General features: G+C 39.2%; 2 protein-coding genes across 4 annotated transcripts; one reads left to right on the top strand and one right to left on the bottom strand.

Moving 5' to 3' along the window:
* Nucleotides 1-1,619: 1,619 nt before the first annotated feature.
* LOC146984440 (uncharacterized) lies at nt 1,620-7,931 on the bottom strand. Of its 3 annotated transcripts, none has more exons than XM_085781499.1 (14): nt 7,875-7,931; nt 7,556-7,664; nt 7,085-7,169; nt 6,935-7,008; nt 6,623-6,682; nt 6,398-6,505; nt 6,120-6,176; nt 5,690-5,820; nt 5,373-5,427; nt 5,055-5,147; nt 4,814-4,948; nt 4,283-4,384; nt 3,407-3,568; nt 1,620-3,102 (listed from the first exon to the last, which is right to left on the bottom strand). In XM_085781499.1, the coding sequence occupies exons 1-14, from the start codon at nt 7,886-7,888 to the stop codon at nt 2,956-2,958; spliced, it is 1,332 nt and encodes a 443-aa protein (XP_085637625.1). In that variant the 5' UTR covers nt 7,889-7,931; the 3' UTR covers nt 1,620-2,955. The 3 variants fall into 3 exon arrangements, with proteins under 3 accessions (XP_085637625.1, XP_085637626.1, XP_085637627.1); XM_085781500.1 differs by having other exon boundaries at nt 1,749-3,102; nt 7,556-7,657; XM_085781501.1 differs by having other exon boundaries at nt 2,818-3,102; nt 3,407-3,514.
* A 1,839-nt stretch (nt 7,932-9,770) lies between these two features.
* On the top strand, nt 9,771-12,365 carry taf10 (TAF10 RNA polymerase II, TATA box binding protein (TBP)-associated factor). The gene is made up of 5 exons (XM_085781502.1): nt 9,771-10,150; nt 10,650-10,807; nt 11,198-11,262; nt 11,766-11,880; nt 12,036-12,365. The coding sequence occupies exons 1-5, from the start codon at nt 10,018-10,020 to the stop codon at nt 12,123-12,125; spliced, it is 561 nt and encodes a 186-aa protein (XP_085637628.1). The 5' UTR covers nt 9,771-10,017; the 3' UTR covers nt 12,126-12,365.
* The last annotated feature ends 280 nt before the right edge of the window (nt 12,366-12,645 follow it).

Raw genomic sequence — 12,645 nt, forward strand, 5'->3', positions numbered from 1 at the left:
TAACGATTGTGTTTTATTATCCGTAATTAAATTAAACAAACTTCTCTCTGATTTGTCCAACATACAGGAAACTGTGTGTTGTATCACCCTGGCCTTTTGTCTTGAGCATTAGCTATTTTCCCGTAAGTTTGTAAGTGACATTGACCTACTAAAGCTAGACTATTATTTTACCTAATGTAGCTTTATTTATTAGTTGCCAACAGGCAATGTTGAGCTGATGTTGGTTGTAGTTCAATCTAGGTAAACTAGTTTCACTTTGTACTGTCATTATGTTTAGTAATCTGGTACAGCCATATTATTTATTTAACTAACAAGAGGCCAAAAATCAATCATTATTTCTCAGAGGTCATCTATTTGGACACTTTTGTAAGATAATCAGCTATAGCCTACAGCATGTGATCATCCCTGAATTTCTACATTGAACACACCTAACCCCAACAGCATTAATTCCTAGTGTGAATCAACAACATAGGTTAGTGCTACTGGGGTTAGGTTTAAACTTGATTCACTTTAATCTCTTTAGCTTCAGCTATCTCTCACATACCACTAGGAATGCCTCTTTTGTTCTAAATCAGATATAATGGAAACAAAAGTAGTAATTAATGGGACACACGTAATATTTTCAAGCTGCAGCTACATACAGTATATCATATACATGCATTTGTGTACAGAGGCGAGGAGCCAGAATGAAGCTCAGATCAAAGAGTCAAGCAAACAAACCCTAAGTAGAAAGGGTACAGAAAGTCCATGAAACTAGAAAGAGTGGAATGTAGAGAAAATGTGCAATCAGATAAAATAGGTTATAACCCAAACTATTCATACTTCAGTAGCTTTTGAGGTTATGTTATGTTTTAAGATTTGCCTGAAATATAACTTGTAATATTTTTAAAGGGTTTACCTGTCCTGTCCAAACTGTTTGTGTCTCTGTGTCAGAGGCTTTAGGATGAATGTGCAGAGCTTTTATCCAACCAGTCTTTCAAATCTGTTGTGGCTATTGGACAAATGCCAGTGTTGACCTAAGACCAAACTGCCATGTTCACTGGTGGAGACCAAGTAGATGAAGAGCTGAGGGACAAAAAATGTCAAGTTGTATCTTTAAGAGAACAGATAAAGTCTTTTTCCTGTGGACTATAGTATACAGAGTATAGTACAAGTCAAATTCTCATTTTCTTTGCTTGTTGACTTTGATTTCAGATTTTGAGAAGGGAAAGAAAGTTGACAGGCCAGGAGAGATGTGGGGGAACTACACACCACACTGGAAATCTGATAACAGTAACTTACTGAAAACCACATGCTTAATAGGAAATAAACTGCACAGGGTTAGTGTTACATGGAGATTCAATTTCCCATCACACAAAATTAGATTTTCACCGACCTCATTTTTTGTGAAGGTTCTGTTCTTTTCTGTTTTGTAATTCTGGCTCCAAGTATATTTCTATTCCAGAGTCACAAATGCTTCGTTGAGTCGACGACTAGGAATGGACAGTTTAAGAGCTGAAGCAACTGCAGGAGGAGCATAATCACACTCATAAGTTAAATGGCATGAAGACGGATTTGGCCAGGTACAAAGAATATGTTATAAATAGCAAAAAGGCAGAGATTGCCAGTCAACCTTGTATAAATGCATTAATATTTAATGGGGGGCGCAAAGCATCTTGACAACAAAAATGTGCCGGAGAAAGAAAAAAAAAATTCGACAAAAAAGTTGTCGCCTTAGTCATACATTTTAGCACATTTGATGTGTCTGATTGTTGTTTAAATGTAATATTTTCTGTCCAGAACAAACAGTTTAGATTCATGAAGTTCAGGAGGGAGCAGCCTATGATATTGACCACAAAAAAAGGTCATTAAATGTCATGCTTTGACCACAAAATCCATTTAGACTAGACAACATTATTTGAAATGTATCAAGCAGGTTAATAAAGAGGTTAAATACCCACCATCCTGCTTATTAGAACCAACACTTGCATTTTATTTACTGCTACGCCGAAGCTTCGTTGCAGTGTTTCTGTCTTTTTCCTGTTGTGGCCAGTGTTCGTCTACACAGCCATCAAACACATCATCATTACTGCTGTGATGCTCCGCAACATTTTGAGGTCTGGCAGTGTTAATTACAGACTGGAACAGGGCAGATCACCGCTCAGTGTTAACTTTATCAAATATGGTGACTGCAAATTAAATTTACTAGTGACACCTGGTGTTCAGAAGATGTTACTGTCACTAACAAGCACCTGGAACATGGGCAGAGAAGTTCTCTGTTTATCCTACAAGGACCATAGCTTTTATCTCTGATTAGAGGCAATAGTATTAAAGTTATTAATTTAGTTATTTATAGAGCGGTTGACTTACTGTAGTTTACTGCAAAAAGTGCAGAGCTTACACCACAGAGGATAAACTGCCTAATGTAACAACTGACTTTGATTTTAAAGTGTTAGAGTTAATTGTGCATACTTACATGCATTTGTTCGGTCAGTTTTATGCACATTCAATAAATTCACTTCAGTATTGAAGTGTCTCAAAAAACAAAGGTTCATCAATTTTGCACAATATTGTTTACCTTTGAGCATTAAACGAGGCCAAAGTATCCTGACAAATGTTCTGCATATTGACAATTTTAAAAAATAATTTAAAAAGACAATTTATAGTAAAGTTTCCCAACTTTTTAATTGTGACAGTAAATTATCATTAATTACACAAAGACATTATGCTAAACAACAAATGATCAAGTTCTTCCCATTGTGCTAAAATCATTAAATAAAATTCAGTCACATCGACTCACACAGACAATCAGACAGTATTAAAATCCCTGAGCAATACGAACTAAATAATCAACATGTATTCTGTCCTAAGATTTGGCCTTACGTTCATTAGTTAATTAATTAATTGGTTTAACTGTCTTTAATAATCCAGGCAGCATCATTGTGTTTGATATATAAGGTGAGGTCATTTTTCATGTTAGTTTTGTTCAGTCGTCTGGTCCCTAATAACATCAGCACAGTACACCACCCTGCTCTCCAGTCGTGAACGCTCAGCCTCAAACACCAGTAAATGGCTCACCAGCGTCTCCTCAGGGCCCGACCGGATCAAGGACGGATCATTGCTCTGCATGCACAAACACAGCATGATCAACCAACACAGTCAGTGTTTCCTAATCCCATTCATCCTTTAGATCCTGTGCCAGAGCCTCACCCACATAACAGGTACGAAATGTAAACACAGTAAACGCTGGTAATCTGTCCTCATCCCTGACAGCTGCAGCTAAATTAAAGCTTCAAATCAAACCCGCTCACCCAGAAACAACCAAAGACATTAACTATGATGTGGAATAAAGAGATGTGAATTAAAAGCTCCGGAGAAAACTTACATTAACAAGATTAAACGTTTACACTATTTACAAAAAACTCACCGCCACAGCAGATATAAAAGCATCAATGAGGTGGTAGTCTGCTCCACCGTGCCCACTCATGCCAAAGTGCCCCGGGGTATTACTGTCTGCTCTGTGATTAGTAGATCTCTGGGTGAGAAAGTCAAACACGCGAATCTCATGGCCATCATATGACAGCTCCCCCTGTAAAGACATGCTTCATTACATACACACAGATAACAAACAAGAAACAGGGTGACAATGCTCTCATCCTTAGGACATAATGGGTAATTGAATGGGTAACTGTAATTAGTAGTGTAAAGTGTACTGTGCCTTTTCTTTTTTACCATACACACACATTTGGGGCCAGTTTGGGGTTCTGTTTTTTTTATTTATTTGATAGCACAGTGAGATAGACAGGAAAGGGGGAGGCAGAGAGAGGGGGAATGACATGCAGGAAAGGTCTGCCCGACGCGGGACTCGAATCACGTTGAGGACTGTAGCCTCTACATGGGGCGGCCGCTTTAACCACTGCGCCACGCACCGCCCCAAGTTTGGGGTTCTGTATCTTTCCCAGAGTTGGGGATTGAACAAACTGAACCTCCTGAGCCACCATATCAGACCCTAATTGAATACCTTTTGGATTGGTGGTACAATGCTAATACAGTTCCAGCAAATTAACCAATAATACAGTTTGTCCACTGATGAAACAGTAGTTTTAATCTGTGTTTTTTCTGATCTATAGTGCCACCTTGAAATGATGACAGACTCTTACCTCGTCACTTAATCTATACACTTGTGCTTTTCTTTCTTAAAGGCAATTAAAAATCGTAGCATTTTGGATACTAATCATATTTGAGTAACTTTTGGGTGTAAAGTTTGGTGTACTCTTTTTGTTTGTGGCACCTCCAGTCCTACCTTGCTGCCATAGATGGTTGTTTTTCGCTGGCACATCTGCTCAGTGAAGGCTACCATGGAAAAGGCTGCAGTCAGATCGCCTTCAAACTCCATGTTTACAACCTGGGCAAAACAGAACAGATATTACTAGACAAGACAAAGGGAGTTAAAACGGTAAGTTATCTCAAGTGACATAAATGGAGCTGTTTTAAGGGGGAGTAAATTGTGAATTTTCAGTTCAAACAACCATCTTTTAAGTTAATGACAGTGCCAATTTTAGAAACAGGAAAGGCAGCATGAGTAATAGCACAAAACTAATTGTATTAAGTGTTTGAGTTTAATTTAATCAGAAACCAATCTTAATGTCATGGTCATGGTCCGGTCAATGTAGTTGTACAACAGAACATTGTTTGGTAACTCTAAAGAGACCAGCAGGGAAAGCAACAGAAAAATGAGACACAAAGTTAAATATAACAAAAATATCATAAAAATATATAAAAAATGTACTCATGATGTTGTAAAATTCTCAGTGAATGTGAATGTGCTACAAACCTGGTTACTGCAGACATCGTTGTCACAATTGTACACACAGCGGCCGTATGGTCCAGTCCTCAGTGCCTCAGTTACTGACTCGATGTCCGGGTATGAGTTCGGACATATGACTGCAACAGGCCAGCCAGTGTGACCCTAGTACACATACGTACACACAGCACATATGAAACGAGAAATACACATCATGATAACAGATGGTGAAGTATAGCAGATGGTGAAAAGAATGTGATGAAATATGAACCTGTTTCACTCTGTCTAGGTAGATTTTGCGTGCCGAGTATGGACAGCCTTTTTCCACGGAACAATCCATGCAGCGATCTGCGGCGCCTTTGGGCTGACGATAAAAACACAGCATATTTATTATTCATACTCACTACAGCCATTTCTGTCATTCATAAGATGCAGTAACAAAAACAACTAACTCAGAGGATGAATAGTATTTAAGTGATGTGAGCATTCATAGATCTTTAAAATGTAAAAATCAAAACAAATTTAAAACCAAATACAAGAGCAATGTGTCAGTCTCTGTTGGATCACATATTATAAACAGTGCACACACCTTGTCGTCTTTTCGGAAGTGGCTGACTGATCCAAATGATGACACTTTCACACACCTGCAAATACAAACTGTTAATGCTTAATCGTAGGAAGAGAACAAACAGCCCCAACCACCTGACAACACAGAAGCCGTCGTTCAATAAAAAGCCCACGACATTGAGTCCAGTTCCGATAGCACTGTTTGGATGAAGGCTTGATATCATCCAGCTGAAGAGTCAAAATATTTATTTTAGTGGTGACAGTATACACAACTCTAAACGGTATTTCTTAACCTGACACGAGTTTGGAGTTGATCATTGACTAGTGTTTATGGTTTACCTGCGGGCTCCAGCCCAGTTGTGTATCAGGTCAATGTCATGGCACGATTTGGCTAAAAGAACAAAAGAGCTCTCAGCCTCATTCCTCCAGCTTCCTCGAACAAACGAGTGAGCAAAGTGATAGAAGCCGACCTAGAACAAGAGGTTGATGCTGCATGTTAAACATCTGACTTAAATAAAAAATGTGGGGACACAAAAGGGACACATTCACTACAGATGAAGTACAAATTTGAATTGGAAAATATCATGTTCTATTTAATAAGAACTATGTTTATAAGGATTGTTATAGGATATGATTTACAATTATTTATTTGGATTCAAAGAAACTCACACATGAAAACAACTGTCAATCAATAGGGCTGATAAGGAGTCCTATCATCTTGTTATGTATATGTTGTATGTTGTATATGTTTTTTTGTTCGCACACTTACCGGCTCAAGGTGCTGAATATGGATCACATCACCTACAATGCCATCATCTATCAGCTTCTAGAGAAAAATAAAACCAAACCCGATTATTACAGGTTTAAAAAAAAAAAGCAAAAAGCTCTGAGTACTTACTGAACTCTACCAATTGATTTTATTGATCAAAAGTAAAAATAACTTTGTATTTTTTGCATCAAGTAAATTTTTGGTTAAACAGAGCTCTTTTTACTGATTGATCTTGATCAGGTGCTGCGAGTGTGTTGTTTCCACTTGAGCGTGTTCACCTTTATCTTGTGGATGACAGGGTCGTAGCGGAGAACATGACCCACTGACAGCATCACACCACTCTGAGTGCAAGCCTCCACGATCGCTCTGCAGTCTTCAGCAGTTGTCTAAAGTCGTGCGCGAGGACAGCATGAGTATCACACACATGCAGTGAGAGACAGTAGAAAATGAGGGGTGTGTTATGTTAAAATGTTTTATGTGTAATCTGAATCTTAATCACTCACTGCCATTGGTTTCTCCAGGAGAATATGGTAGCCCTTCTTTGCAAAGGCCACTGCAGGTTCCTAAAAAAAGACAAACCAGTTTAATAGGATGATTTGATAAGAAACAATGACAACATTCGCACATTTATTACCCAACCAATAAGAAGACTCAAGAGCAGGGTATTACTGCTGAAATGTATTATTTGGAAAGACTCGTATTTGTTCTAAGATTTCAAGAGTGGAATTAAAATTTGGAAAATTTAAGTGTTTCTGTTGCAATCCCAAAATGAAACTGAGGAGATAAACTTTCAGAGTTTCATACAGTTCCATTACCTTATGGAGGCGATCTGGAGTACATATCAACACAGCATCTGCAAACTTCTCTTTCTCAACCATATTGTGCCAGTCTAGTTTGAAAAAGAGAGCATTTTAGCATGAAGTTGTTCATGAGCAATAAACTGCTTTCTTTTCTTCCATGCTCACCTTCATATGTGTTTTCATCTGTAATGTTGTGTTTCTGTTGAAGTTTAGTGCGAGCAAACTTTCTCGGATCAGCCACTCCAACAACCTGAAATTGTAAAGTGACATTGAACATGGTCAGGTCATGTTGGAAAATGTCTTCTGGTCATGTTCTCTAATCACAAAGCAGCAGGGATAAGTTTTATCGGCTAAATGAACTAAAATGCTCATGAAAGCAATACCAGTGCACCTTAAAGAGATATTTATTTATTCATTCATTCATTCATTGCAATTTTTATCCTATGTTGTTACTGTTACTTGGTTTGTAGATCTGTTCACACTGTGACATAAAATTTTCTATGCTGCTATACCTTTTCTGTCACTTTCCAATGATTTTCTCTTTCTCTGCTGTCAGCTAATGTTTTGTATTGTTACTAAAGCAGTTCACTGAAATGCCTCCTTGTCTTTTGAGCACAAAGGAGAACCTCTCCTCACCTTCATGCGTTGAGGATGGATGGAGGCAAAATTGGAGTAGATCTCCCCTCTACACCCAGCTCCCACCACGATGACACGGACAGGAGAGGTCATTGTGGCTCCCTGTGAACTTAAACAAAACAACTTGATCACACAATGATTCACAAAAGAAACTCCAAAGTCCAATAATATCCTACAGGTCGCTCGTCTCTACATCTCCAGATCCACAGATATGGATTACCTGTTATGAACATGGGCTTTAATTACAGTTCATCGCAATGCGCTGGTTAAATAAATAAGAGTAGGCTCCTACAGAGGAAAAAAAAGATGTACACCGTACCTGCTTTGTCCCATACGCCTGTCAAAACCTTCTGCCCACCTTCAGCGGTGGTCCAACCATAGACTGTGGGTCCAACTTGGTCTGCCCACGACAGTAAACACACCAGCGTCACGTCCACAGAGTGACAGACAACCAGACAACACAACAACCAGTGGCAGTGGCAGTTCACTTCCTCGAGTAATGAAGCCGACAGGCAGCGGAGCAGCCAGAGAGCCGTCACCGCCCCCTGCAGGGCGGCGGAGGGACTGACCGCTGCCGGAGACCTCCAGAGACAATACACCATAATGTATAGACAGGGCCGGCCAGATTACTGTAATACTTTTCTGTAGTACTACCCTGGGCAACAACACTCAAGGGCCCACCCCAAAGCAATGATCACGAGGTCGCTGTCATCATCAAGAGCATATTTCTATAGGCTACTAACAAATCAGGCCTCTGCATGGACCAGTACAGAAGTACAATGATGTCATTATTGACAGATGCACAAATGTTTCACATAGTTTTTTTGTGCAATAGATCTGTCACAGAACTTAAGAACATAGTGCTAGTCTATTGGGCATGCAAACATCATCATAGGGGACCATAAAACCAGTGTGTGTGTGTGTGTGTGTGTGTGTGTGTGTGTGTGTGTGTGTGTGTGTGTGTGTGTGTGTGTGTGTGTGTGTGTGTGTGTGTGTGTGTGTGTGTGTGTAATTGTGCTACAATTTGAAATTCTTGGATATCACCACCATTGCCATAAGCAGGCAATTACTGTGTATGGAAGAAAAGTAAACCATAGGCTAATAAATGATTTTATCTATCCATATATACAAAAACAACATAACTGGGTTGGGTATGTTGTTTTTGTATTTTGTGTCACATTGTTTTATTGTAGTGGCACACTCATTGACAAGAAAATTTCAAATTGGCATATTCTTATATTTTAGGGCCAGGGCCCTTTACAGGTGCTGGGCCCCTGGGCAACTGCCCCGTTGCCCATATGGTTAATCCGGCCCATTTTAAAACGTGTGCAGATTACCACTCATTATCAGTCCCATAGAGCTGCTCCACCAAAATGAACCTAGTGCCAGTCTGGTACCTTTTAAGAAGAACCGGTTTGCATTTCCACGGGCCACAGTAAAACTATGTCATGGCGGTGCCTCGTCTCCATTTTCTCAGAAACGCTCACTATTTTGATGAAGTTTGGGTGTTTTTTGAAGCGATAATGTGATCATTAGGACTTCAGGCATGGACCCATGATTTCAGGACAAGAGATTTATTTATTTATTTATTTGTTTATTTATATGGCCTATTTATTTATTTATTTGAGCAATTGAAAGATAACTCCCAATGAGGATAATAATAGGCTACAGGTGAAAAATTAAGTGAAGTAGCCTATAAAAGTACAAAAACACTTAGGGGATTTAGGACAATGTGTACAGGAAAACTCTATAGCTACTTGCCAAAGTTATCTGGAAATTTGAGTTTAATGTAATAAAACTCAACTCAAACTCATTTGGCTTGAGTGAAATGAAAACAATGCATCAAAAGAAGAAAAACAGTATTAATGTGAACATTTGACCATCATTTGAGGATCATGATATTAAGACCTCCACTTCTGGATGAAATGATATATTACATTACAGGGCACCAGAGAGCCACCGACTGTCGGCCTTCCTCTTCGGACATCTCCGGGTAACTTCGTTCCTCTTCGGACATCTCCGAGTAACTTCATTCCTTCGGACATCTCCGGGTAACTTCGTTCCTCTTCGGACATCTCCGAGTAACTTCATTCCTTCGGACATCTCCGGGTAACTTCGTTCCTCTTCGGACATCTCCGGGTGTCTTCGTTCCTCTTCGGACATCTCCGGGTGTCTTCGTCACTCCGAATGTAGCGTTTAGAATCACGTGACACTGTTACCTCTGCAGCGTGAACTCAGCGATCCACTGCACTTGTAGCTACATTTCCGATGCTGTCTAACGTTTAATTCTTTAGTTTTATCATCATCCGAAGTACAAAAGTAGCCTTACTTTACGATACACTACTCTGCAGAGGCGTAGTCTTACAGCTATACACACACTACAGTCGCGCTTTTGGGCACATTTGGACGTTTCCGTGTGTTAGCTAGCCGAGGTTAGCGCTTTAGCTAAGGTTAACATCAACATGAACATTGACAACGTTAATCAGTCTGCCACAACTGGAGTGCCATCTACGACGTCTTCAACTTCAAGTAACTGTATCGTAAATGATAACGCAACAACCAACGTCAGCAGCATCCCTTCGGTCACGAGTAATGGTAAGGTTGTGGCTTCGGCTAATGTTTTTATGCTAAACATCACCTAGCTTAGTATGTAGTAGGGTAGCAAGTGTTTTGTTTGTAGGCTACTTCAGGTTGTTGAAATGTTTTGCCTGTCGCAGTACACAATAAGATGGCGATCCACGAATGCTATTCTATTCAGTCCAACCGTGCAAAATAAACCATAATGTGCAGTTGTTGTTTTTTTTTTCATTGAACTTGTTTAAAGTTGTTAGTTCAGTTGTGTGATTATTCCTAAGGTTGAAGGCTGTACTGCTATTGTGGTGAGTTTAGCACACACAGTACTGCTTTCTGATATTAATATTAATAACACCATCATTAATTCATATTATATAGTATATATTTTTATCAGCACCCGTTAGTGCTTTTCCAAAGAAGTACAGACTGTAACCTCTCATTATGGGGCAGTGCTGTAGGTAGGTAGACAATTTAGTTTGTCTTACTCAAGATGAACTCATCCTAATGACATCTATTTCAGCTTCTACGTCTGCAGCCATGGTGACACCATCAGCAGACACAAATGTCTCCAATGGCGTTTATGTGCCTGGTGGCATCACCAATGGAGATGTAAAGCCTGCCATCTCCACCACGCCCCTGGCAGATTTCCTCATGCAGCTGGAAGAGTACACTCCCACAGTAAGTAAAAGTCGTGTCAGACACTGCTTTCAGTCACAGAAAGATCAGAAACACAAAACCCTACATATGCCTGCATTACACATATGACCTACATCGTAATACTGGTTAATGTTGGAAACATACCAAGGGTAAGCATCACTAAATTCATGTCCTGTAAATCCAGTACTCCCATAAAGACTCTGTGCTGAATAAGTATGATCATTTAAATGAACTAGAATGGATAGTTGACATGAAATTACACAACAACAACCACTATCTTGAGGCTGCAATTTGTGCCACAGGAAATCAGTTTGATCATCAATGACAAATCACATGTCCGGGGTAGTGAAAGATAGATGGCTATGTGAAATGTGAACATATGCTGAAGTCTGCTCTCTTTCTCTTGTTCAGATTCCTGATGCAGTTACAGGGTACTACCTCAACAGGGCTGGATTTGAGGCCTCTGATCCAAGAATGTAAGTTCCACACAGTTTCAGTGTGAGTGGTCTGCCCGATACCCATGGTACCAAATGACACAAACAGAACAGATCTGTTCATAGTCACATTTCGAGGTTAGTCACAGCTACCAGCTTAAAGAGTAAACAGAATATCAGTCTCACACACAGCCAACATATTGTTTTGTTTTGGTGGCCTGGCATGCACCAGACAAGGTGGTAAGTGGGTATTAACCACAGGTGATAGCTGACTATAAGCAATAATTCTAATCTATCAATCATGTTATTAGAAATAATAATTTTCCATATTTCCTGTCATTGGCATCAGTGAGCATAAAATACAGACTCTTTTAAGCCTAGTAGGCCACAGATACACAGTTTTCTGATAGATACTGACTGATATGTTCAATTGGAAAGGAAAATGAGATCACACAGCTGAATGGTTTGCCATGACAGGCAGACACAATCTGGCTGTGTAGAGAAAGAAATGTCCAAAAGACTGATTTTCTTCTTCATCTCTACAGAATCCGTCTGATCTCCCTTGCTTCTCAAAAGTTTATCTCAGACATCGCCAATGATGCGCTGCAGTACTGTAAAATGAAGGGCACTGCTTCAGGAAGCTCAAGGAGTAAGACAAAGGTCAGTGTTTGTCATTAAATACAATATTTGACAATGCGGTGTGTTGGAATGGGGAGTGTTTCAAGTTTGATACTGTTGTAAACTGCCTTCAAATGCTCTGATCATAATATTTCTCTGACCATGGTATTATTATTTTTTCTCTTCTCTGTTTACAGGATAAGAAGTACACTCTGACTATGGAAGATCTGAGTCCTGCTCTCTCAGAATATGGCGTCAATGTCAAGAAACCATATTACTTTACATAGAACTGTCTTTCTTCAAGGCTTTTTGCTTTTGCTAGGTGTATCTCCTTTTTGACCCACTAGTCTGTTAACACCTTTATTGTTAAAATGTTTTTTGTTTTGTTTTTTGATGGCATCGCTTTAGAACAGTCTTGACAAATCTATATAGTCATTTTGCCATTTGCTATTTTTTGTGAGCCACCTCTGCGTTATGTTAAATTGTAACATTACATTTTATTGTAAAAATAAAACCATTAACAAAAACTATGATACGTCTCCAGGATGTTACTTTGTCTGGTCAGTGCTCTTTTGTGGAAATGTTCAATACAAGTAGAATAGCTATATTTCAAGTAAAATGCTATGATATTCATTGGCTATTTATAGAGAATAATTGGAAATGATATTTAAACTTTTATTTATTTTTTAAATATTATTGGTTGAGTGGCCTGTTAAGAGGGTATGAAATTAGCTGTGTTGATATTATTTGCATCAATAGACTGACAGTCTGTGTGTCATATGTGAATATAAAGCACAAAGGCAGCTA

This window comes from Trachurus japonicus, chromosome 7, assembly GCF_045865225.1.
Source record: "Trachurus japonicus isolate A0001 chromosome 7, Traja_1.0".
In the NCBI taxonomy this organism is placed as follows: Eukaryota; Metazoa; Chordata; class Actinopteri; order Carangiformes; family Carangidae; genus Trachurus; species Trachurus japonicus.